The 27,134-nt window shown below is 31.8% G+C and overlaps 1 protein-coding gene across 1 annotated transcript in view; it reads right to left on the bottom strand.

Moving 5' to 3' along the window:
• LOC147078136 (serine protease inhibitor dipetalogastin) overlaps window positions 1-27,134 on the bottom strand; it is a 191,270-nt gene that overhangs the window by 97,554 nt on the left and 66,582 nt on the right. Inside the window, exon 2 of the mRNA XM_085961248.1 lies at window positions 8,306-8,495. Within this exon, the coding sequence (XP_085817374.1) occupies window positions 8,306-8,372 (67 nt within the window). The 5' untranslated portion in view covers window positions 8,373-8,495. The remainder of the gene's footprint in view (window positions 1-8,305; window positions 8,496-27,134) is intronic.

Raw genomic sequence — 27,134 nt, 5'->3', positions numbered from 1 at the left:
TTTTATCATTTTCTACATGCCTACACATTTTTGACTCACGTTCAAATCGCGTGTTTTTTGTTTTTAGTGGTTGGCACTTTGTATTTTCTATAAGAATTTTGTCTATTATCTATGGTCTGCAGGTTGAGTTCTGTTCAAAATATTATCTATGGATGCAATTTCGCAAGCAATTGTAACGTAGGCATACGTATTAACTGTCAAAATTAATTGAAATTAGCATGAATAATAATTCAAAATACACATTAGAGTTGGCACTCTTCATCGTTGAATTTATAGAGGTAGTGAACGTTCAAAATATTCTGAAGAATGACGAAATCATAAACTAAATTTGTCGCTGTGACAGTACGCGACGTGAATAATAATGTAGTTGAACCTTTATATTATGTAACGAAGAGGATCAACAAAATATAAATAAGACTTGAATAACAAATTCCGTGAGGAGATTATAATATTCAAATCGATCATTTTTAACGAATATGATGAGGGCTCACAACATATAAAATCGTGGGACGTTATTAACAAATAATCCTGATATCGACATTGTAATTGATACATGTGGGTATTGGTACTTCTATTACATAGATTCAGATTATAAGTAGTGCGGTATAGTAATAAACAGTAAAAAAAATCTTCAACAAAAATACACATGTCAACAGGAAGACATTCTAATTATCAGTATAAAAGGCAGGAAATTATAATACTTCGGGCACTGTGTAAAAAGGAAACGACATGTATGTAGAATATTGCTAATGGCCAATAAAGATAATAACTGAGATCTAATTAAGTAATGGCAAAATAGGAATTTATATTTTAAAAGACACCAATCGATTTAGTTGTTGGACAATCTTATTAGCGCCTGCGATGGCTGGGCAGTAACGTGTCAGCTTATATTGTCCAACAACAATAAATTAGCGATAACAGGAAGTCGCTGTAATCGCATGTAGAAGACTTCTAGTGACGTACCTGTCATGGCGGCAACGCGTGCTAGAGGCGTGTTTAAATAATGTATCGGCTCCTCTTTTAGGTGCTACCACTTTTATTCTTCGGAATAAGCTAAAAGTACTTACTAATAATAATTTAAATATCACTCCTGTGGGTCTATTCTATACTTTTCGAACACTAAATTGATAAATAGTATCAAACTTAGGGTAGGTTTGTATCAAAATATTAGCACTTATTGTAACAATTACACGAAGCCGGTTTTTATTGTTGCAATAAGTGCGATATTTTAACAGCAGCAAGATAGGTGCTGTTAAAATATAGCACTTATTGCAACAATAAAAACCGGCTTCGTGTAATTGTTACAATAAGTGCTAATATTTTGATACAAACCTACCCTAAGTTTGATAATATTTTTCACTTTATCACTTTAGCGGTCGATAAGCATAGAATAGACCCACTGGTCGTTTTAGACATATTTTCATTATAAAAAGCTTCAAATTATGTAAATTGACAGATCCGTACTGTACGTACGATCCGTACGTTGAAATGATAAATTTGGGGGCTCATTTGAAAACGTGAAAGTGTGATTAGCTGCATTAGAGGGATTTACAATATTAAAACTTAGACAAGAAGTTCTTGTTTGCAAGTAAACCTCACCCACCCACAGCACTCATGTAATTAAATCTGATTTTCAAGAAGTATAATAAAAATATTGTGCAAATATAGATCAAACATTTCTTAAGGGTGCAGGGTATACGAAACCTCCTACCCTATAAAATATTTACGTTAGAATTTTTTCATCCATTTAATATCGTACTACAGTACCTCGGCCACATTATGAGAGGACAGAAGTAAAGCATTCTCCAACTTGTCATTCAAGAAAATATCAATGGTAAGCGTAGCACAGGACGGCGCTGCATTTCGTGGCTTAAAAATCTCCGTGATTGGTACGAGTGCAGGTCGACTGAACTGTTCCGGGTAGCAGATGATAAATCTACGATCGCCTTGATGGTGGCCGACCTCCGCTAGCGGATGGCACAATAAGAAGAAGAATATCGTTGAAAATACTCTTGAGACAATTGTATCGAGACTTTGGCGCTATCGTGAGAAACTATAAAATTTCAATACTCATTTTCGTCTTTACCAATTACCCCAGCTGAAAACTGTAGAATTAATAAAATACATTTTCTCATCATTAAAATAAATCATATCATAATAACATGCATTTACGCATTCTTATTATAATGCTATAGTTCAATAAAATTCTCGTATATAATATATCAAAGCAATTTCGTCTCAAAATAAGTAAGGCAGAACAGTCACGACTTTAGTCCATTTAAATTTGTGCCCTGAGGCATTTTAGTAAGTAATCTGGCAATTGTTATTGTTTTAGATGGTACGCAATTAGTAGTTCGTTATCTAGATGCCAACTAGTTAGTTGCTAACGAACTATTAGTCGCCAACTAGTAACTAGTCACTAGTTTAGAGACATGGGTCGACGCCCAATCGTAATGAGTATAAAAAAAGTTACGCTATCTTCTATGGTATAATTCGTGAGTGCTGTCATTCGATTTTTGTAGCAACTGCTTCGCCGTATCAAGAAATATGTAGTATATATGTTACGCCGAATGTGCGAAATTGACTATTACATGAAATGGGCAAAATTTTGCCGAAATCATGAAAAATGCAAGCCCGTTACCTTATTCATGAATTAGGCAAAATATCTAGGCAGTAATTTTTCTGCCTAGTTCATGCATTGGGCAAATTAGATAGTAGCGCTACGGTGGTGTTACCTAACCTAACCTAACCTAACCAAATGTGTCAAATGTCATAACTGTATAACTGAACAGTACCAAATATCTTCTTCTTTCACCCTGTCACGTCCCAACATTGGGGCATAGGGCAAGCACAAGTTGGCGCCACTTCCCTCGGTCCATCGCCAACTCCTGTGCCTCCCGCCATGTCAGACCTGCAGCACGTAGGTCGCTTTTGTAGCATCGCTGCAGGGTGAGGGAGGGCCGGCCACGGCGACGGAACCCTTGAGGCTGTGCCACAAGGGTATGAAGTGCCGCACTCTTTGGCGGCATCCGGAATACATGTATACAAATGTACCAAATATACCAATCAAGAACTACAATGACGTTCATATCCATTTACTATGCCCAGAAAAAATCTAGATAAAATATATAAGGTATTTTCGCGATTTGATTCGACCAATCGTGCAATGGTCGATTGTTTGTTTGTGATAGTATGATTTGATAGTTTGTTGACACTTGTTAGCTAACCTCAAAATGGACATTAAGTTAAATTCAGAATAACAAAACCTAACCTAACCTAACCTAATAATAATAATATTATATTATGTCCAATTATACCTAATAAAACCATCCGTATTAAGTTTACTTTTTCTACTGTCATGTTGACAGTTTAAGAATTCCATACCCTGACGAATTCACGCACTTGGCAGATAATTTACCTTATTCATGAATAAGGCAACGGGCTTGACTATTACATGACTTAGGCAAAATTTAGCCCATTTCATGTAGTAGTCAATTTCGCACATTCGGCGTAACATATATAAATGAACGGAGCTATATGGTATCAACTGTAGTGAAGTATATTTTACCTAAACATAACATAATATTAAATGTATGTGTAGGTATGTATTTAGCAATATGTGCGTTTTATAAGGAATCTTTTGTAAAATATAAATCCACAAATTTCTTGCACATTTCTTGAAGAAGAGACAACTTCTGGACAATTTTAGCCATCTAGTGATAACAAATTGGTAGAAAACATAGCATGATCATGCACACCGAATGTAATTCTTATAATATTTAGGCTTTGTTAAACAAGTAAGATGCCATAAAGCATGACCCTTCTTTTACCACGTTAGTAACTGTCGATCTAATTTTCTGTTATATCAACCGGTTCTGGTGAGCCAGTACCGAGAACACCACTATCGTAAATTATAAAATGTATAGCACGAAAAATAACAATATGTTATTTATTACTAATGTATTTTGTGATAAGCTTGTCGGTTAAAGCTTTATAACGGTTTGTTTTGTAAGTTTGACGCTCGGAATTATATACCTATTTAAAAAATGGCTTATATTTATTTCAATTTTTAATTTGATATATACTTTTACAAATAATTTTAACTATCAATAGAAAACCCCTTACAAGTTATTTCTGTTATTGACATTTGAAATTATTTAGCAAATACACGAAGCATGTTTAAGTTGGTAAACACCACAAATAATAACATCGCTCAGTTTACATTCCGATGTTTTATTCACCTAATATGGTGGCAGTTTTTTTAGGTGGTTTATAAATGCAATTATAAATGATTTTACACGTCATCTTTTACAGAATTTTTCAACTAAATAATAGTACTGGCTATTCATCTATTCATTGGGATGGATTGTCTTTTTATACACCCTGAAAATTGGCGAATAACCTGCAAAGTAAATTATTGCTAACTTAATAAACCATAGTTTAAATTTCATACATTTAGGTTCCATCTCTGTAGGTAGAAGGAGGATTTCAACATATTTGCCTACTTCTCATTTTTGTTGAAATACATCTCTATGAGTAGGTACACACTACATAAAAACGGTGTATTTTAATTAAACGGAAACATGTACACATCTACATATTATTATTAATTAATTTAGCAAGTGTGTACTTATTTTATATAAAGTACCTACATAACTAATTGTTTTGCGTTGAATGATTTTTGTTAAAGGAATTATTAACTATATAGAAATAACTATATATATATAAATACTATCTATCAGGTACTGCTCCCTATGGGAGCAAATGTATTGTGGTGTGAGATTTGGTAGTGATTTTTTTTATTATTTTTGATTTAATATAACATTTTTTTCTACCATGTCCGATCCTAATAAGATCATATGGGCCTCCACAGGGTGGAGGCTTGTGTTAACAGATTTTGTTCATACAAGAAATGGATGTCAGCCACTTGCTTAATCTATTAGGCATATATTCTGACTCATACATAAATTGAAAAATAATATGTGTACTTGCCAGACCCAGGATTTGAACCTGGGACCCACGACGCTATAGGCCGACGTTTAACCTTCGAGGCCATCACTGTGGGTGTGTCCACGTATAATATTACTTACTATAAATGGAATATTATTATCATATACTTATCACTATTAATAACAAATTTTAAATTAAGTCAATAAAGTTTAGAATGCGCATTCCATACGCAAGTTTGTTTTATACGCGATTTTTTGATTTATGTTCGACAAAAAAAATAATGGAAATTTATCATAGGTCAATAGAGAAATAGTGTTTCAAAAACTCTGAGGAAACCTAAGTTCTTCTGTTGAATTACAATAATACCATTACATATATACGACTTGCAGGTGAGTATTTTAATAATATGATGTATTCACAAATTTAATGTAATTGAACGCTACTTGCAAGTAAGGTTAATAATATGATTTATTCACAAATTTAATGTAATCTAACGCTTTATAGGTATTTAAACATGCCCAAAAATAGTTAAAATCTAATTTTTCCGTACTTAGCTAGTCAAATTGTAAAATATTTGTCGCATGTCGAAAATAGTAGGTCAATACTGTAGGTAGACAGTCTGTATTATATCCAGTCCGGAAACCATGAAAACAAATGGAGATTTGACTTAGCTCAATTTTTTTTACGACAAAAACAAGTCTGACTAAAGATTGTCTCGAACATTCATAGTCGACGATAAGCTTAAATGTATAAAATTTAATATATACATCTATATAATAACTAGTTGAGTTTTCTATATTGACTTTTAAAATAGACAGCATATTCAAAGGATGGTGGCGAAACTATTTAAGTATTTACCTATTAAAATAACAGCTATCAGTGCACTTATTAGACAACATTCAAAAGATAATAATTTTTAAGTGCTACACTAAAATATGTGACAGGTTTTCTTCAATCATTTTAGCCTAACGATGTTATAATCAGTTATAGCTATCACAGAGAACTGATAAAATAACTGGACAAATTCAAATATTACTCACTCAACTGCTAAATGATTAGTATCATAGTTTTATTTTTTGTGAAGTCATAAATTTCTTCGAAATTATTTAATGTCTACATTAATAATTAATATCGTTTAAAATTTCGACAGCTGAATGCAGAACTATTCAAACTTACATTTGAAATGACGATTTATAAACAAATAACACATAACATGTAGCAAATTCTCTAATAATTATTTTTATTATAAATAAATATTATTTTATTTCTCGCTGGGCTTTCATCCGGGTGCTCCGGGTTGGATTCCTGGTGAAGACACAATATATGTATGTGATTTTCTCAAATCCTGGGTATCTATGATTGTTTTACTTCTGTTATTAAATACAGTACTTACTATCTTTGGGCGTCTAGGCCTGTTGTAGTGATAAAAAGAATATAACCTAATATAAAATTAGGGGCAATTTTCTTTGACGTAATTGATTCTACAGAAAAATTAAAATGGGCCTCAAAATAGTTCAAACTAATCAATAAATTGCTAAATTATACTAAAAGTTTTCAAAATAATATGCGTATTTCTCAAAAATTGAGTATATGACATTGTATAATGAAGTTCCTTCAACTATCATCAAACGGGCACATAATATAGCCACTCAAACACGCACAAGTACTTACCTGAACACAAAAAAGTAAACCACCAATATCTTAATGTATTACTGTTATATTCAATAATAATTGTTGTGATTAAAGTTGTGATTTCTGTTGTTGATTGTATTTTTTATCGTGGTGATCTCAAAATCAGTCAGATTCACCTTTTAGTAATTTCATAACTTTACTCATATATTATAGTATTTCTACAATTGATAAAGAATATAAAGGAATTGCCAATATATTGAAAGATGTATAGTTTAAGATTCATTTAAAAAAAAAGCATTTTATTAATCTGATTTTTATATCAATTAAATACGTATACATGCTAAATATAATATATTCAAATGAAGGCTTACTTTATTTTCTTAATTAATAAAATTATGTTATGTTATACACGTTGATATATCTTGATAATAGTAATGATTGAAACCATAAAAATATATTCAATATAATCGTCCTTCATCTAAGACAGGGGGGGGGCAAACTTTTTGGATGGAGGGCCAAATTCAAGAATTCAAAATGAGCCGCGGGCCGCAAGTAAAATACCATTTTTAGATATACACTATTTATTATCACGAAAAATAAACATTACAAAAAAAATAATGAGAAGAAAGAAACTATTGTACATTCTTTTAAATTCAGGTGTTAATTTTGTAGTTGATATTCTCAAAACTGCTTGTAAATGGGCATTGGAGATATTTGATCGTAAAGAATTTTTATTGAGGTTCATGATCGAAAATTTTTGTTCACATAATTACATAGGTTGATCCAAAAATAACGAACATTTTTCTTGCATAATCTTTAAGTTGGTCGAATTTGTCTGAATTAAGGGTATTGTAAAATTTGGAGATTTCTTCACGACGATGCAATTCTCTTAAATCAGTGTCACACTGCAGATCAATTATCTCAAGTTGTAGCTCTGGCGGTGTATTATCAATATCTATTTAAAATTGATCGGTTACTATTGCTAAACAAATTTTAATCTATTATCAATATTTTTTAAAAATATATAAAAAAGTTATTCGTTATCAGAAGTACAATTAATGATGGCGGGCCGCAAAAACATACCCGGCGGGCCGCAGTTTGCCCTCCCCTGATCTAAGAGTAACCCAATATGACAAGAAGGTGCATAATGGATGTCATGCGGACAGACAATAAAAATAACGAATTAGCAAGCAGATGAGAGTTATTTTAAGAATATCGACAAACATTAGAAAAACACTGCAACGTCAGTTTTACGTTTAAATAGCCACTGGACTATAATATGGCAGGTAATAAAATTTCATCGGCCTATCGGTAAATGATTTCTAATTTAATATTAAAAGAAAAGCTAAGGACCAAAAATGAGTCATTATTCTAGCAGGACATTGACCGTATCTGATAATTTTGTCAATGATAACTTAATGATTGGTTTCAAGTATAAATACAATAAACGTGATTGTAATTATGAATGTAAATATTATGAATGAATTTTGCGCGCATTGAAAGCTCGTATCACTGACTAGACGAGGCCAAAGCTCGAAATAAGAGAAAAAAGTGGTATTAAAAGAGTCATAATACTTTTGATATCAAAACAAATACCAAATACAAAATATAATTAAAATGATAATGTTATATTTCACACAATATAATCATTGTGATAAAGAGTCAAATTTCAATGTCTACAAATAATACAATAAATTAACAATTCATATTTAATATAACTTACCCGATAATGTGCACAGAAAAACAGTTGCCGTAAACAGCAGCATGACGTCTCCTTTCATCTTCAACATTTTCTATATAATATGTTTTTCCTTTTCAGAAACAGTTATTAAATTTATTTTTCACAATCACTTTGAGCACAAAATTAAAACTTTTCACATAAATTTTCAGATTCCTAGTTCAATTCTCACAGCCTGAAACAAAAGAAAAAAATACAAATTAATATTTTTTATTCGTTAACAATAGGGGCAGGTACATATACAAAATAATATATATTATAAAAGTATAGGGTGGTAAATAAAAGATCAAAAATGAATAACGGTAATTAAAGACACACTATACACAAGGCGGCTATAGACAGTAGTTTATCATAAATGTATGTATTGAGAGGTTAATTGTTACAATAAGTTAACCTTCTGAACTGTCAGAAAGTGCTTTATTTTAACAGGCCCTCTTTTGGCTGTGTTAACTTTTATAGCGAGATAGACAGTTTAGACGGCTAACTTATTGTAACAATTATAATACCACAATACATAAATATGACAAAATTACCGTCAATAGCCGCCGATAGCCGTTTTGTGTATAGAATAGACTCGCTGGTTAATATAAAATGTATACAAAAAAATATTATAATATTAATTCTATTGACCGAGGGTAATTAATTGATAAAATTTGAATTTTAATTCTAATAAGTAAACAAAGAGTGCACCAATGGGTCAACCACCCGATACACAGCATCTTCAATTTATTCGAATGTGTAGCGCCAAATGTGGACCACGAGGACTGCAACTAACTAACTGACTACCAATAATATATCGATATATTATAGAATATATTACTATGATATTGGTTTAACTAGAAAAATTACCGGATAGCAGTGCCACCTGTCAATATTCTGCAACAGAATTATCACAAATTAATAGTAATATCGTTTCAATTTAAGCATCTGTCAAACTATTATGAGAGTATCCTGTCGTTTGTTACCTTTCACGACCCGATAAAAATGAACTGTTCTTTTATTTTCGCGTCAGTTGATTTTTCAAATTTATAATTTTCATTAACGTGCATTTCAATCATGCATTACAGATTATTCAAGACAAATAATATTATATTATAAGGTAATTATAAAGACATTCAGATTAAAATACCGGTCAAAGGTTTATCTTAATTAACACCTCATTTACTCTGAGATCAACCGCTGTTATTATATAAATAATTAATTGTATTTAATGACCATATAGTGAACACAAAAGACAAATAGAGAACGACACTTATGATTTGCGGATGCCTGTTGGTAGAGAGAGTCGCCGACAATTTCTCCGTTAAATAAAACAGAGCCAATAACAGCTTATAATGAGTTAATTGTTTTTGCTACATCCGGTAAAAAGCAGTTTTAAATACACGCTAGAAAAAGGAAATGTAAATAGGCAACCATGTACTTAGTTGAGGCGATAATTACTATATTTCAATTGAGCTCAATACACAAACAAGGATGAAAACTCGTTTGGATGGGCAGTAGCATTAAAAATTAGCAATAAAAATATCTTCACCATAACCTGTATTTATAATTTCGCGACGATTAACCAAGCAAATAGCATCTCTTCTCTACGCAATGCTATTTCGCTTGGGTAATTCAATTTAAGTGAGACCCTGGTAGAATAAAATATCGTCCGATAACAGATGTAACCCAAAAAGAAGAATATTTTTTGAAGAATCTTATGAACCTGTATATTGTGGGCAATGACGTCCCGTGGGGGTAGGCAGATTGAGCTTCGCTTGGGGGCGGCAGTTACTCGAAGAGTGGCAAATCGAGGAGAATACGAGTATTATAATTATATTATATACAGGTAAGTATTTCTATCAAAAAAATCAGCTCACCGGTTGGAAACAAAATGTATTAATTAACATAAAAGATTTAACAGTACTGTAATTATTTTATCGGGTTCGCGATGTCTAGTCTACTTCCGTTGCCCTTTGATGTCATTGGTGACCAGAAATGACACGCGCACGGATGATAAAAAATGGGGCGGCATTTTGGCGCTGCCCAATGGCGGCATATTGTCTAGGGACGTCACTGATTGTGGGGTTGGTGACAAAATTGGTAAAACATTTTAGATATTTTGAGTTAATAACCAATTATGTGTATTCAGGTAAAATATCTATGTCTGAAAAAAATTGGATCTGATCCGACCACGAGAGGTTACTTTTTCAAGTTAATGCTATTATTGATAAAAGTTTATAATAGCTGATGTTTCAATATGTGGTCAGGGAAAAGCTTGTAAGTTGATACATGCATCGCCTAGAGTCATAATTCACATTTTGCATTTTTTTCATTTTTAGTTACATGTGCCAAAAAGGCATTAGTATATATAAATAAAAATAGTTCGGTATCAAAAGTCACTTTAAACTATGTGAAAATTGACAAAGTTGACCGTTGGTATCATAGCTCAACATTTCTCAATGAATAATGTGAGTTCTGTCATAAAGGCCCTTCTAACCAATCAGAGAGCTCTATTTCTCACAGTATGCTGTGACTTTGAAGTATTTTATAGTTATACATATTTTTTAAATATGTAAATCGACTCACTCACTCATTAATATTCAAGGGAGTTAAACACTTTTACAAAAAAACAGTGCTCTGGTGGTTTTTTGCGAGTATATCAAATTTCGTTTTGACTCTAAGCAACTCACATATCAATATCTTTAGGTTCAGTTGTTGAACCTTTAGCCAATGTCTGTAAGTATAGCAAAAGGTGTGAAAGGCTAATTATGGTATAGTATTCAAAATATAGCATTTTAATGCAAATAATGTTGGGCCAAAAGTTATACTAGTAACTATACTTACAAAGGATTTTCATGTAATACATACTATTTGAATAAATTGTAATCTTAATATTAATACTATCGACCGAAGGTATCTGATGGAATTTGAATTTAAATTCTAATGGATTTAAGTTTTGTACTATTCCATTTGCGTCGTTCAACTATTCGTAATTTGTTTGTGATATATTTTTTTATTGTGGTACTTGACTTAATAGGTAGGTGATAAAGTTTGTACCTACTTCATTATATTGATTTGTAATATAAGTATATTGTATTCGTTGTCAGTGTTTATTTGCCTTTTGGAGAGTGTACATAGTGTCTGAAGATGCCGAAAGGCGAAACCCGGGTCACAAAAAACAACTCAAATAGAATAGTACAAAACTTAAATCCATTAGAATTAGAATTTTAATACTTATCTTAATATTTAATTTAATGAATCTCTCAAAGACACAAATTACTAGTTCCTTTGTAGTGGATAAATCGAATCATTATAACATGGCTGATTTAACTTTTAGTGAAATAAATATGTGGTAGCAGAAATGGCAACACAGGCGGCGACAGGCGGAAAACATAAGAGTAGAAAACCATAGCAACGAAAATCAACAACCATATACAAGACCGTTCGCAACGAATGCGAAACTATTTCTGTTATCACTACTATATACAATCAAATATAAAGACATTGATCATTAGAAAGATTATTCTAAAAATACATTGACAATGGGACTGCAGCAATAAGACATTCCATGATTTCCATCATTCATATCAATAGGAATGTACAACAAAAATGTAAAACCTTGTCTGTCAAAGATTGGTAAGTAAGTATGACTGTTTCTTAATAAATAACCTTTTCTCCATAATTCTTAGATAATGTGGATTATTTAGCATACTCAAATAATAGAATATACTCAAAATTATTTAAAAAAAAAAAAAAAAACAGACCTCATTTAATTGGTTACAATATGTAAGTTGTACGTATGCAGTTCATCGTGGGACACTTATTTGTGCGCCGCAGTACGTGAAACATGAGTTCGTATAACATTTTATCAAATGATGAGTTCTTCGTTGAACATTTCACCGTGAAATACATTTGTACGTATCTTACAAAATGCGGCGATAGTCTGCAAATAGTACTGTTCCAATTAAAATAACCCTAACCTAACCTAACCTAGTAAAGACATCTCGTAAAATTCGCCACATACTGTAGCATACGTACAAATATACTCTACGGTGAATTATTCAACGAAGAACTCGTCATTGATTAAATGTTACACGAACTCATGTTTCATGTACTGCGACGCACGAATAAGTGTCCTGCGGTGAACTGTTTACGTACAAATTTCCGGATACGAATTCAATTAGGTTTAGGCTAAGGCTGATTATATAGAATAATATGTCAAACTTTAAAATAGCCATAAATCCATAACAAGTTTTTGAGACATACAAACTTTTGGCAGTAACCCCGCGATATTTTACTGTACCTTAGAGCTAAAAGTACTAAAGTCACATTTTATCATTTTTGGCTAAGTATGCAGATTTAAATGTGTGTTCTACGTGCTCTTAATGCTGAAAATTTTGGCACATGGTTTTCAAAGTACTGACTTCTAAAACAACGGTAGTCCAATTATTTTACTATAGAGCTAATAGAGTGAATGTCTGATTTAAGTCATTTTTGCTTAAAGCTATAGCAAAAAGATTAGTTACAAAAGTGCGGAAGTCCAACTTACGGAGTTTTAGACCGAACGCGAATGAGTATTTTAACTAGATTATATTAACTGTGTTAAAACTGCTTTCCTGCAAAATATTGAATATGTGACTTCCAGACTTTCAGCTCTAAAGTACAATAAATTGAGGGTATACTGACAGAAAGCATTAACTCATTAAAACAAGTTCTGAGATAATCGCAAAAAGGACTTTACTTTTTTTTTCAAAGCGTTCTCCCACGTAGATTTTTTTATGATTTAAAAGCATTTTTTCTACATTATAAAGACTAACCTTTATGGCAAACACAATATACGACATGTTACAAGTCCTGTATTTTGAATACGCAGAACGCATTAGGTTATCATGCTTTATATCAGAATAAAAAAATAACAATATGATTTAATAATGTTTCTATTTTCTCACCATTATATCCTATGCCTTTGTGCGTTTTACCAGGACGTAGAGCGTAAAGTTGTATACATTTTGGCATTTAAAACAGAAAAACATCAAAAACTGAAATAATGCGCTCTGTCAGTATACCCTCGAAATTATATATTGTGTATATTTATAATATATAAAATTGTATAAATTTAAACATGAATATGTCAGTTCTATTCATACTTTTCTGCTAATCTGTTCGTTATAGAAAGGTGTTGAGATGATTGCTAAAAACAAAGTCTCATTAAAATACCTCTTCATAAAAAAAAAATATGATTCGAGATATATTAGAACGAAAAAATTTGACACTAGAATATTACTAAGTAATTTTGTGTGAACGCTATTTATCTAGAAAAAAAGATTGGAGCATTTTCTCGCAAACCACTTATTCACAAGAAGTTTTTTTGAGAAGATTTTACTTTCAAGTGGTTTTTGTCTAAATTGATTAACAAGGTAAGTAGTAGATACCTGGCTCTTCCACACGCAATATGGACATTAAATTTGTACCAGGTTTGATATGAATTTACGGGAAAGTTAATTTAATGGTCAATTTTCTTATTAACGTACCGAAGTTTGAAATGATACATACGCCTATAATATGAACTTATTCTTCATAAGGCGCAGTGCTATTATTATGTTATTATAACAGTGTTTCCAACCTAAATTTATTAAAGTAATAAATACTTTAATTTAGAATATAAAAATCGATCGCCTACCGTATCTAAATTTGGAGAGCGCTTATGAGCAGGTATTAAAAGCCAATAGTTAAAGTTTAGCGCAATCAAGTATGGCAATCGTAGCATAGTGGTAATGCACAGGGCGCGAAACCCAAGAGACGCTGATTCGATTCCTCCCAAGTGTCTTACTTTTTTCGAAAAAAAATTCTATTGGCTATAATTTGAGAGTGTTTTCAGAATTATGTATGCTCAATAATTAGAATGGTACATTCTTAAATCTTGTTAATTATTCATTGTATTGACTATTGACACGAAAATGAATAGGGATAACTTAATACAAAATATAACAAATAATTTATTTCATTCAAGAGTTAACAAAAATCATGCGATTGGAACTCATCTACGTTTCAGTATTATTTTCCGTAACACTAATATGAACGATGGCCGAGCGGCTTAAGCGTCAGTTTAATCCTAAGTCTGACAAATACACATATTATTTTTCAATTTGTGTTTGTAGTCGGAGTATGGACCTAATAGGTTAACACAATCAGTGCTGACCTGTTAATTAATTTTTAATTACCACATTTAAATATCATGTTAATTATATCTAATGGCCAGTTAACGCAAATGCGCCAATCGCGGTGTCAGCACTAAATGAGATAAGCAAGTGGCTAACATCCATTTCTCGTAAAAAAAACTCTCTTCTCTGCGGAGGCCCATAATATGATCCAGTTAAAATTGAAGTAATAAGAAAAAGTAATATGTATTACTCAATAGTATTAATTTATTTTACAATCAAAGAGTAAAATAATTCAAAAATGCTTTTTTTCTGTTTGGGTCGATGTTTGGAAGGACTGCTTGTAATTCTTAGTAAGGAAATAATTGTTATAATAATAATAATTATTGCCAACCCGCCAAATGCAAGCAATTGTGCATCATTCACAAGATGTTTCAATTTGACTGACATCAATAATATCTTGAGGCACACTGATTGAGAAGCTTTGCATTAGAGTAGGTATGTAAAAGTCAGATTATTGCTCATGGCAAAAGTGATTTGTAAGTAATTTTTCAATTAACAAAAAATGGTGAAAAATGAGGCAAGATGGAAGTGCAAGATATGAAACCAATTCACAATTTAATTATTTATTTTCTTTTTATTGAATCAATTAAATTATTTTTTATTCATTTAATATACACGATTTAAGAATGAAGAATTCACATGACAGATTATTAAGACAGAAATGTGAAAGTGACAGTTTTAGTTTATGACTTAATGATGGGGAATGATTAAGCACAAGAGTCCCCGGAATGGAACCAAGTATTAACCAAAATTGAATACGAATTGTCTTTACGTGACAAACATCAATGACAGACGTTAATATTAAATATCATTTTCTTTAACACTTGTCTATGTTTAATTCACATTTCTTCACACTGAACGGCCCACATGCTCAGCGTTGGTCAAAATGGAGCTTTTATGGTATTTTCACAGCGTAGCCCTGGACATTCCTTAAACGTTGTAGATAATTTATTTATATAATTTTGAAGCCTTATTATCCTCTTTATATTTATTTTAAACATTTAATGACTGCATTAAGTATTTTTATTACATAAAATAGTATTTTTTTAAACCTCTCGCTCTAATGTTTTAGAATATAGTCATATTTCAGTACATCCATGTGGAGTGGTGTTAAGATTTTCTAGATTTATTAATTTTAATAAAATTAATGAAAAGTTATAGTATTAGTAAAATTAATGTTAACATTATATAGTGACATATTTACGATAAAGAATTACATTTTATAATCTTTTTGATCCCAAATTTGACAAGAATTAGGCATTTTATTAGTAAAAAATGGGCACGATTAACACATTTGAAGATACTTATTATAAGCGATGTCTTTGAACATTCAAATGTGATAAACATCCTACGAATAATATTTGCTTTATAACACCACTGCACATGGATGTACTGAAATATGACTATATTATAAAACGTTAGAACGAGAGGTTTAAAAGAATACTAGTTTATGTAATAAAAATACTTTAGGCATTCATCAAATTTTTTAAATAAATATAAAGGATAATAAGGCTTCATAATTATATAAATATATTATCTACAACGTTTAAGGAATGTCCAGGGTTATTCTTTGAAAATACCATAAAAGCTCTATTTTGACCTACGCTGAGCATGTGGGCCCATAAGAATAGTATTTTCTTACAATAATACCCAGAAGGTAACGTACTTCCTATTATTTGTCTGTTCCCTGGTAGCATTCTTCATTGGAAACATATCATTTTGGAACATCACAAAAACATACCAATTAAAAATATGAGACTTAATGTAATAATAAATCATTGTTTTATTCAACAAATAATTCATAAGTTTTGCGAACGTAACATTCTTTATTGAAACATATAATTTGAAAACACTTCTGATATAATATACCTACCAACTAGAAGCGTTTAATTTTGGCAACAAGTTATGGTGAGTGCTCCAAGATGTAATTTTGATATTTTACCATGTTACATCCTAAGAAGATCATAGCGGCCTCCACGTAGTTAATTTCGTCGTAATTATATAATACGAACGTGGCTCAAATGATAAAGCATGAATCCAATGAATGCAGGTTTGGGCGTCGTATTTCTTTCAAAGATTTTTTCTAAATGGTATAATATAGGTATCTGGTGTTTTAAATTATCTACATATGTTCAAATTTGAGAAATTTAATAGATACCTACTTCCCTTGCTCGTTTTTGTCAAATTTAGTTTATTGAATGCTGTATTTCGAAAACGTTACATGTCACATTTTAAAAAAGAGTGACATAAGTTGCAAAAATCTTCATTTACCTAAAATACAGATATGTAATGTATTTTTTGTGTAGTTTTTTGAAAACAACAGATCACTTACTATAAAATAATATATTTTACATAAAACTTATCACTATTTATTTTTATAAGCAGGTTTTCACTATTTTGATTAAAATACAATAGTGACTTGTAACGTTTTCAAAATACAGCATTCTGTTGGCTTCATGTTTTTTTCCACGTTTCAAACTATACAATTAAACTAAGTCAGATGTAACTAGATAAAATCATCTAAAATCTTAATCGTATCTAAGGTACTACTAATACATAGGTCAAACCGCTAGAAGTCACTTGGGCCAAATCTGCTAAAGTATTCGATTCTCACGCGAGACGTCCATTATCCGAGACGCTCGTATCCGTGCGGACCCAGTAACCCGGATAACTCGCTTGTCTCCCTGCCTTCTGCCCGTCCGAGTCACGATTCGTCGCTGTCGTGAGCCCTTTGAGGGAAATAGAAAGCCATAGCACACTTCCCACGTGGCAATGGCGCAGTGGCGTGCATGCATAGTTACGTGGAAATACCAAGTTAAAAAGAATACATGATAAATATTGCAAACAATATTAGAGTGGTCTTGGTAAGTATGTATCTACTTCAAAACTAGTTTAAAGTGTTTAGAATATTGGCTGATTGTACTTGAATTGAATTTATTTATTTAATTCTAGGTGAAGAACGATTTGTAAGTACTATCTATAAGTATTAATTGGGTGGTTCACAATAATTATGGATCAAGTCCAATTTTTATAAAATTCGTGTTTCATTGGCTAGATAAAACCGATTACCACAGTCGTCTCTACAATTTTCCGCATAAATGGCAATACTAGTATTGATAAGACATCAAATTGAATGTGAATCATGTCCATTTCGACAGTTCCTTCAGCAGTATAAAGAGGTATTTGCTAACATTCATTTTCTAATATTAGTAAAGCCTGAATATATTTTATTTTTCGACTATCTATTTAAATTGATCCATGTACTTTCAAAATATGGTAAGTATATAAAGTGAAAACATTCCTGAATTTTACAAAAGGAGTTTTAACTTTAGGTCCAAATATCTCAGGTTCCATTTTGATGGAGTTGATCCACTCTACTTTGAAGATGTCATCGCTTGACTGATAAAACAGGTGAGTGCCATTCAACTGAGTATCTAAAACAGCGAATAAGCATATAAATCCAAAGAGGTAATGCAGTCGCTGTTTTAGATACTCTTCAGGTATACAGGAGAGGGATGAGGTATTTTATATAATATTTCGGGAGACCTAGTATATCAATAGTTTTATAAGTATATCAATTGGTTTATTTATATATACAGTGAAAAGATTCCTGAGTTTTACGGAGTAAAAGTAGTTTTAAATTTAGTTACAAATATCTCAGGATCCATTTTGATGGACTTGATCCGTAATTATTGTGAACTACCCAATTGCAGTGTTTTAAATGGAAGATTTTACGAACAGGAGCGTGGATAATTTTCCGAAAATATTACATATTAGTTATATGTATTCTATGGATATATACCTGCCAAGTTCAGATGGTTAAATTATGTAATTGTCTTTATACTTGTGGCATACGATTTTAAGGTATAATGTTGTCGGCACTGCAGACAAAAATCGAGGTTTACGTCACGTTATAAATATTTTCGTTTCGTATAAACATGTAATATATATCTATAATACATATAAAGTAAATTAATTTTATTACTTTTTAACAATTTATTCACGAACTAGAATGCAATATTTAATTTTCCATGAGACGCAGCGATAATCTGGAGGCTTTCATAAACAGGAGCTTTGCTCCGGTGCGTTCCGATCCGTTTCGAGCGGTGATTTATTAGATTTAGCAACCTAAGTTTTGCATTTGGGTAATTTCAAAGTCACTTAAACCAAACCATATTATTATGAAACTATATAAAAACCTTATTATTATTATTATCTTATAAATCTTGTAAATCCAAAAATACCCTTTATCAGGACTAAGTAAACCTGGCTAGGTTTAATTGTAAATATTAATAAAATAAATTAAAATGAACTCTCTATAGAAATTGGCAAAGATTCTTTGTATTTACGAGGTTTGCAAATTCGTAATTCGAACGTTTTTAAATTACTTTATTACTGATTTATGAGTTTTTTATTGTTATTTTTTATATGGTAATTTTATCAAGAATTCTATCATAATAAAAATAACAATATATTATCATTAAATTTAATTAAATAAAAAAAAACTATTTATTTAAATCAACCATAAAGAATTGATTGTTGTTTCTCGTATATCCGTTAAGATTTTTGCGTTATATCCGTTATTTATATTATACACATCAGGAACAGAACATAAAGAAAAATAATTATTATCTACGTAAAATATAATTTAAATTATATTTGTTTATTATTCATTATTATTAAGTATTACTCAATCATTTGTATTATAAATTGTATATAATATTATACAATATATTATGTATAAATAATGAAATAAAAAACCATTTTTATTGAAGTATGTACTACAGATCTACCAGTGTAAGTTGTCAGTTGATTGAGGGCGCCACATGCTAACATTTAACATATCATTCAATACTCTTTATACAGCGAATAGCTTAGTTCGAACGCCGGACGAATAATGATATATATATAATTTAAATGAATTGCAATACTTGTAATATTATTAATCTGCATAAAATCGAGATTAGTCAAATTCGTCTGACCCATGAGTTTAAAGACGTTTCGACTATGGAGAAACTCTGCTTTGAAGACGGTGCCTGAGATTAGTCATCGCTTGACTAATAAAACAGGTGAGTGCCATTCAACTGAGTATCTAAGACAGCGGATAAGCATAGAAATCCAAAGAGGTAATGCAGTCGCTGTTTTAGTTACTCTTGAAGAATCCAAGAGACTGGATGAGGTATTTTATACACTTGGGATACTAATTATATCAATTGTATAATTATTAGTTTATTGGTTTATATATACTTATATCGTTTCATTTTAGTAATTCTGCCACTTATTTTGTTTTACTCTGACATTATTATTATTGTTTCTCTATAATATACTTCTCAATTTAATATAATATGTAACTGTTTGTTTGTAATAAAAAATGATTCGTTCGTAATAAATCAATGCAATTCGATGCCATAAATATAACTAATGTTTCATGTTTCATTTACAACATTAATACACATTGTATTTCTCATTAATTTCTATGATAATTTCAGGACAAATCTAAAAATAGCTTAGACAGCTTGCCGTATATTTATAAAAGTTACATGTGCAATCAATTTTTAATTATAAAATTATATTAAAGGGACTATCATTACATTTTTAAGGAATAAAAAATAACTACAGTTCGGTTATGAGGAATACAGCGGAAAACACATTTTGATAATACCCGATATACTGGATTATTTGTTATGTTAACCTAACCAAACCTAACCTAACCTAACCAAACCTAACCTAACCTAACCTAACCTAACCCAACCTAAACTAAACTAACCCAAACTAACAAATAATCCAGTATATCGGGTATTTTCACAATGTGTTTTCCGCTGTATTCCTCATAACCGAACTGTACCAAAATAACTTATATGTACCATTTCATTTCAATCACGCATGGACGATATACGCTTTATTGAAACAGCGAAAAAACGAGCGAATTACGTCTATAAGGTATTTTCTATAAATTTTATAAATTAACAAGATTCCCCGCAATCGCATAATATTGCTTACGCCACTGCTGCATCTATAGATAAATGCAGTCTCTGTGAAAGGAAGGTATCGTGGTGAAATGAACCTTAATCTCTATGATTACGAATGCGGTTGCACTAGCCATTAAGCCAAGTACGATACGGCGGTTAGCGAAGCATAATGTTAATGACTCACAAGGCCAACAACGTAGCGCATTGATCACGTGGCCTTGATACCGTGGAAGCCGAGATTGTTATTTAGGACGAGAAAAGCTCCGACGAGATCGTAAGTTTTCGCGGTCTGTTCGAGTGAGCTTTCATAATTATAAATTATTTAAGTGATAAATAGGTAAGTTAAATTAACTTCAAACTTAAATATGGAATTGTAAATTCTACTTAACGATTTTCAATAGATTTTATATAAAACTTTGTTCTAAAATAATCTGTTATTACTATTTGAAGAAAAAAATACCTAATTATTTTAGTATTATAATAGTGTCTTTATGAAATATGTACAATTATAGTCCTTATTCTTTGCATATCGACTGTGGAAATTAAAAAAGGCGTAATCCACAGGAATCAAATTTTACAGGAGGTACAAAAACGTTTTTGTTATGGTTTTCAGTCAAAGTAAAAATACAAAATAGACATAACCTTAATACTTTGGACGCTGAAGACGCACATGCGCTTCATGACCAGGCGGCCGATCGATGTAATTAACGTGCATTTTAAAGGTGCTAATTAAAAACTTATTATCTACTCAGCAGCGAATGCGTTAAAGTGCATGATAATTAATAATTTGTTTTTATATATATTATATTATATATATTTATAAAAAAACAACGAAAATGATAGTTAAGTCGTTTATCCCACGTTACTTACACCCTTCTTTTTTTAATTGCTAGCTAAATTTAGATAATAAATCGCCATTTGCAGCTTACATCCTTTAGACACAGCGTGTATTTAGCCGATGTACAACGTTATTATGATATAAAACATATTTTTAAACAAGTGAGGGTTACGCCCTAGTTCTTTCTATAGTCGATATAGTTATAAAAAAGTAGCTATAAAAAAGCTTGGATGTCGTGTTTTAGTGTGTATTTGATCCGATTTGTTGGATCTAGTAGGTTAAGCAAGTGGCTAACATCCATTTCTTGAAAAAAAAACTGTGCCCCTTAGAAAGGCAAGAAATATAGATGGAGGATTGTAAGGTCAATGAAAAAAGAAATATTACCAAACTTGATTGGCTTTCAAAAACATGAGATGCGGGATTTACCGAAATATGAAGTAAAGTATTTTTTTATTTAAAAATAGAATCACTTTCGGTTTTAGTATTTATTCAGAGTTCACAGAGATTAATCAACAATAACAGAGAATACTTCAAACTGTACACGAAAACAGATTAACAAGATAAGATGACTCGCTCGACCAAATAACTAGATGAACTTGCCAAAGAATTAGTTCAGGTAGGTATCAAATTTGACAACCAGAAACCACACTACTTATCACTAAAAATGAATCTCGATAGTATAAGGTGCTTAGTTTTAAAGTAGAGAACCTGTATGATTAAATTGTTCAGAGCGAAGCTGATTGACTGTAAAACTGTGAGAGATAAAAATTACGGAGTTAACATATAGTTAAATCCTAATCCGTCTACATAGCACTTGTGGCATTCAGTCAATGGGCAGTGCCATCTAGTCACGCCGCTACAAAAGCCTTTTTTTCATTACACCTCTTTATGGCTTCCACGTTATTTAGGAACTGGTAAAAAGAAAAATCTACTAATTGACAGTAAATACTAAATTCTAAAGGAGACATTTCAGAGACAAATGTTTTTTGCTCTGAAACACAAACTGGTAAAGTGGGAATTAAATAGTCGTTTGATAGGTTTGATACAACCTTGTCTCTAATATAAAATTAATATTATTAACTACCTATCATATATTTAATTTAAATTTCAAATAAATGTAAAATTGTATATATTTTTATGTGTAAACATCTAAGCTACTATACAAAAATGTACTTGTAGTAATTTCTAGAATATTTAAGAAAAATGTGACAAAACCGAATGGACTAAAGCCAACAAGCGTGTCAGCTAAGGGAAAGGTGTAGATGACTTACTCTAAGTAATGATCTATGGGAGACGGTAAAAAAACCCCGAATAGCAAACATCATGCATATACTCGAGTAATGGCGCCATTTCACGTTTTCACTACACAAATGGTATCTTTAGTTCGTTGTTGAGTTATATTATTGGCTTCACATCTTAAGAAATATTATGCAAATATATTGTTGTGATAATATATTTTTAATATTAAATTCGACGTAAAATAATTTGTCATATCTACCTACATTAACATAACCGCGGACTTACTATTTTTTATCTGTACCTAAGTTTCAGTATATCGTATATTCAAAAATAAGTGGCTCACCAGGCACCAATAGCGAGTGCTGATCGGCTGGTCAATGCACTCCCAAGAGATGTGACATTTTTAGCGATCCATTATGTATTTTGTTTTTAAAATTCTATTTTTTTTTTTTTTTTTGAATTATTGTTGTTTTTTATTTTATTTCTTTTCCTATGACATTATTTTTTGCTTTGTTTTTTTTCTTTACTAAGTTGATTTACCTGTACTTTTTTATTCTAAATGTCGTGTGAAACGTGAAATGCAGAAATTTATTCCAAACATAAACTCTGCTATCAAAAATATCACACGAACTCACACAGATACTAACAGGCCACGGAGCAGTGCGAGCCCATCTTAAAAGATTTAAATTGAGGGACGATGACTGTTGTCCATGTGACGGCTACACATCTCAAACTGTTTGGCATGTCATCAACGACTGCCCTATACTAGAAAGGGAGCAATGCTCTATCGCGACTCTATGTAGCATAACCATGAAATTTACCTCCAAAAACCTTACGAAAATAAATACTAAACAATGAAACAACACAAGACCACTACACAAAATATTTAATTCTGACTATAAAGAAAATTAGAGGTATAAATGGAGGAACATATTTAACTACACATCAATACAACTAACTCTCCCAACAACCTTATACAAAAAAGTAAGGACATAGTTATTTATATTTAAAAAATGTGTCTTTTTTTAATAAATAAATAAATTAATTAATTAATAAATAAGTCTTTGAGATAAACGTAATTTATAATTTATCTATGGACTTTTATAAATATATTCTAAATATTTATTAACCCTGAATTCTTTAATAACAAATCTGTACATTTATAAAACTAATTATCTATAAAATCATTCATACGCCATATTGACGTTGATGTATACGTATATATATTTAACTTCAGTAATATTTATCGCCATTCCACTTCAAATTGACATATTCATGTTAAATAAACACTAAAAAATTTTAACAAAATAAATAATATGTTTTCAATATTTCTATTCATTCAATAAAGAAAACAACTTCTTATAGCAACAGCTAAAGCCGTAAGTGTGGAACTTTCTTCGCAAATTTGCATGAGGGGTCATACAGCGCTATTGTACATTTTCCAAGATTATGAAAGTACAGTTACAGCTGAGAATACAGTTGACACATTAACATGGTTGCAGATCGCTTAACACATCGAGTGCCGCGCCAATAAACGAAAGACCTGCATATGATATGGTGGGACAGGTTTTTCGAAGTGGTAGAATTAGGGTTGGCCATCATCCCGATGTGAATTTATTTAGTTTTTCGTTGAGAATATATTTTGAACCACAGTTTTTGAGCGAATGTGCCACTTTTTTATAGTACAATGAATATAGTTTAATGCAAATATATTTGATAAAAATCAAGGTAATCGGCAACTAAATTAAATAAATACTTTGTCATATTCATCTTAAATAAAAAATCTCTACCTTTAAATATCAAATATGTCAACCACACAATTGACAATATGTTCATTAAGACTACAGAATTACGAGTAAAATTGGGTGTCAGCATATTTTTTTTTATAATATCTGATTCTAAGAAGTGGAGGTTGTATTAGCAAATTTTTTTCTTTGTTTTCTCGACGTTTCGGACTCATTACAGAGGCTTTTCTCAAGATATAATGCTTTGTATTACAATGGTATTGATGTCTATGAATGAAACGTCACGAACGAATTTATATTATTACCAGAAAAATATCAGGTCGCAGTGTCACCTGTCAACATCTTTCGATGATGTCATCTTCTGTGGATTCGCTGCCGAGCTCCACGAGCTTGGACTTGTTACCAGGCCAACGTGTCCATGTGGTAGCGAACTACAGGTTGCAAACCACATCCTCTGGGAATATCCGAGAATGTACTCCGAGAGGGCAGAAATGCTTAAGTCGGTCCAACCAGCTGTTGGACCTATCGAGCCATCCGACCTGATCGCCACAAAGGCCAATAACATTGCATTTAAAAATTTGCGGCGTCTTATTGTAGACGTGAATATCTCTTCGCATAGTTTTGTTTGTCCGTATTGATTTAGCTTTGTTTTTTTTTTTATATATACATCATTAATTCATTTATTTCTGTTAAGTCTCCGTGCCTTTCTCGCCCATGGTTTTTTTTATTAAATTATGTCTTTCTGTAAACTCAGTCAAAGCTCACACGAGAGCGTGGTGACTTCAGTCTCGGGTAACTACTCTTGACACATTACCAGGCGTAAACAACTGTACAGATGCTACAATCAAACGTAGTGCCTCGTGATACGCTCAATTAAGACTGAGTGTAGTGCGGGGCGGGTTTAGTTTGGAGGGCGTGTTTGTGTTGTCAATATCTGTGGATGTGGCTATGTTCTTATTATGAGAGAATCCTACCATTTTATGTTCTGGCCATTAATATGGACGAATCATCTGGAAAAGAAAACGACACTCACTTTATTGTCGGGTCTGCCGAATGGCATAATCTGTTCTAACGCCATTACAATAAAGGTGATATTGCTATAAATTCCTGATGCTTTTTGTTGGGTCTGCCGAATGGTTCGGGTCGAACGGGTTCGCTCAAATGAACGTTGACATTAGAAACACTGCTCTAACGCCATTACAATAAAGGTCATATTGCTATAAATTCCCGATGCGTGATATCGCATAATGGAAATTGCGTGACGTCTACCTATACATGCGAATGCGCGAATTTACTTGCTAGCTACTGTATTGAGTGCGTCGTCCATTAATAATGTCATTGGTTCTGGCCCATCTATCTGTCCTCTTGAAAAAAAAACTACTGGAATCATTTGACATAAACAATTGACAGCCCTGACTGGCAATATTATATTCGGACCTCAGTTTGTAACTGTACCTAACCGTATTTATTGATTCATTATAATACCATTCCAAAGAATTTATACGATTATTAAATTTGCCGTAACGTTTTTTTTTTGGCATGAGACCCGCGTGAGTCAGACAAATTGAAATTTATACCGCCCGAAAAAACGGGTTATAATTATTTTTCTTTTATCGGTCTTTAATATGTTAAGTTTTTATTCATCTGGAAATTTTAACGACAAAATGACAATAGTATGTAGGATAATATTATATTATATATAGATGTCGTAAATTAACACTTCCGGTGATAAAAATTCTAGTATTTATTATACAGTTTGAATAGTACTACTAAAATACTGATTTTAATTATTTTTATCGAACAGGTTTTGAATATTTGAATGTTTTGTTATTATAATATGACATGATTGCATTTAAAACTAGCGATAGCTATATATATAAGACAGTTATAATAATATATCTCAACACGAGAGATGTCCAAAGGCTAAGAGTCGCACAGTGAGGCATGGAAAGGTTATGTTGGGCATCACGTGAAAGGACCGTAAGAGAAACGATTAGGTTAGAAAGCAGACAGGAGTACGCGATGCAATAGACGTTGCCAAACAGCTGAAATGGAGATAGACGGGGCACATTGCTCGCCGAAAGGACGGCCGCTGGACAAATGCCGTCATCCAGTGGTATCCAAAGGGCACGAAACGGCCACAGGGTCGCCCTAAAAGCCGCTGGATTGATGAACTGGTAAAGTTCAGCGGAAATACATGGCAGCGAATGACACAGAACCGAGAGAGTTGGAAAAAGCTTGGGGAGGCCTTCATCCAGCAGTGGATTGACCCCGACTGATGATGATGATAATAATATAATTAAATAAATTGATTCGATTTGATTTTTTTTCAAATGAATGTGATAAATAACCATTGAATCTAGGCGCGTACGCCTTTACCATTTCACTGAATTACACATCTATGAATATCCAGTAGGTCACTTTAGACACGTATGTCAGTATCACACTCGACTGAGAGCTCAAATGAATCTGCGCGATGGACAACGGTTCGATATAGGTATGCGTCTCTATACCTGCTCCTCAACTTACCATTCCTTCACTGCCATCTTACCGCTTTACCCATTCGTGATAAATTGTTAATCGGGTGTCATTCGACAACGGTTGCATATAGGCCCTCATTCCTCTACCAGCACCTCAATTTTCCACTATACCGCTGTTACATAACCACTTTACCTAGGAAGTAACTTTGAAACAATGTAGTCTATAGACTACGGTTATAGCGGGAAAAAAACAATTATATTATTGATAGTTATAGAATCCTATAAAAAAGTCAGTCAGGAACCCATGTCAGTTTAGTTGGTAAAGCGGCCATCTATGCAT

This window comes from Rhyacophila brunnea, unplaced genomic scaffold (assembly GCF_057557595.1).
Source record: "Rhyacophila brunnea isolate RB1 unplaced genomic scaffold, BYU_Rbru_1.0 scaffold_12, whole genome shotgun sequence".
Classification (NCBI taxonomy): domain Eukaryota; kingdom Metazoa; phylum Arthropoda; class Insecta; order Trichoptera; family Rhyacophilidae; genus Rhyacophila; species Rhyacophila brunnea.
The sequence above is the reverse complement of the archived record's forward strand: the minus strand, read 5'-3'. Positions and strand labels throughout refer to the sequence as shown.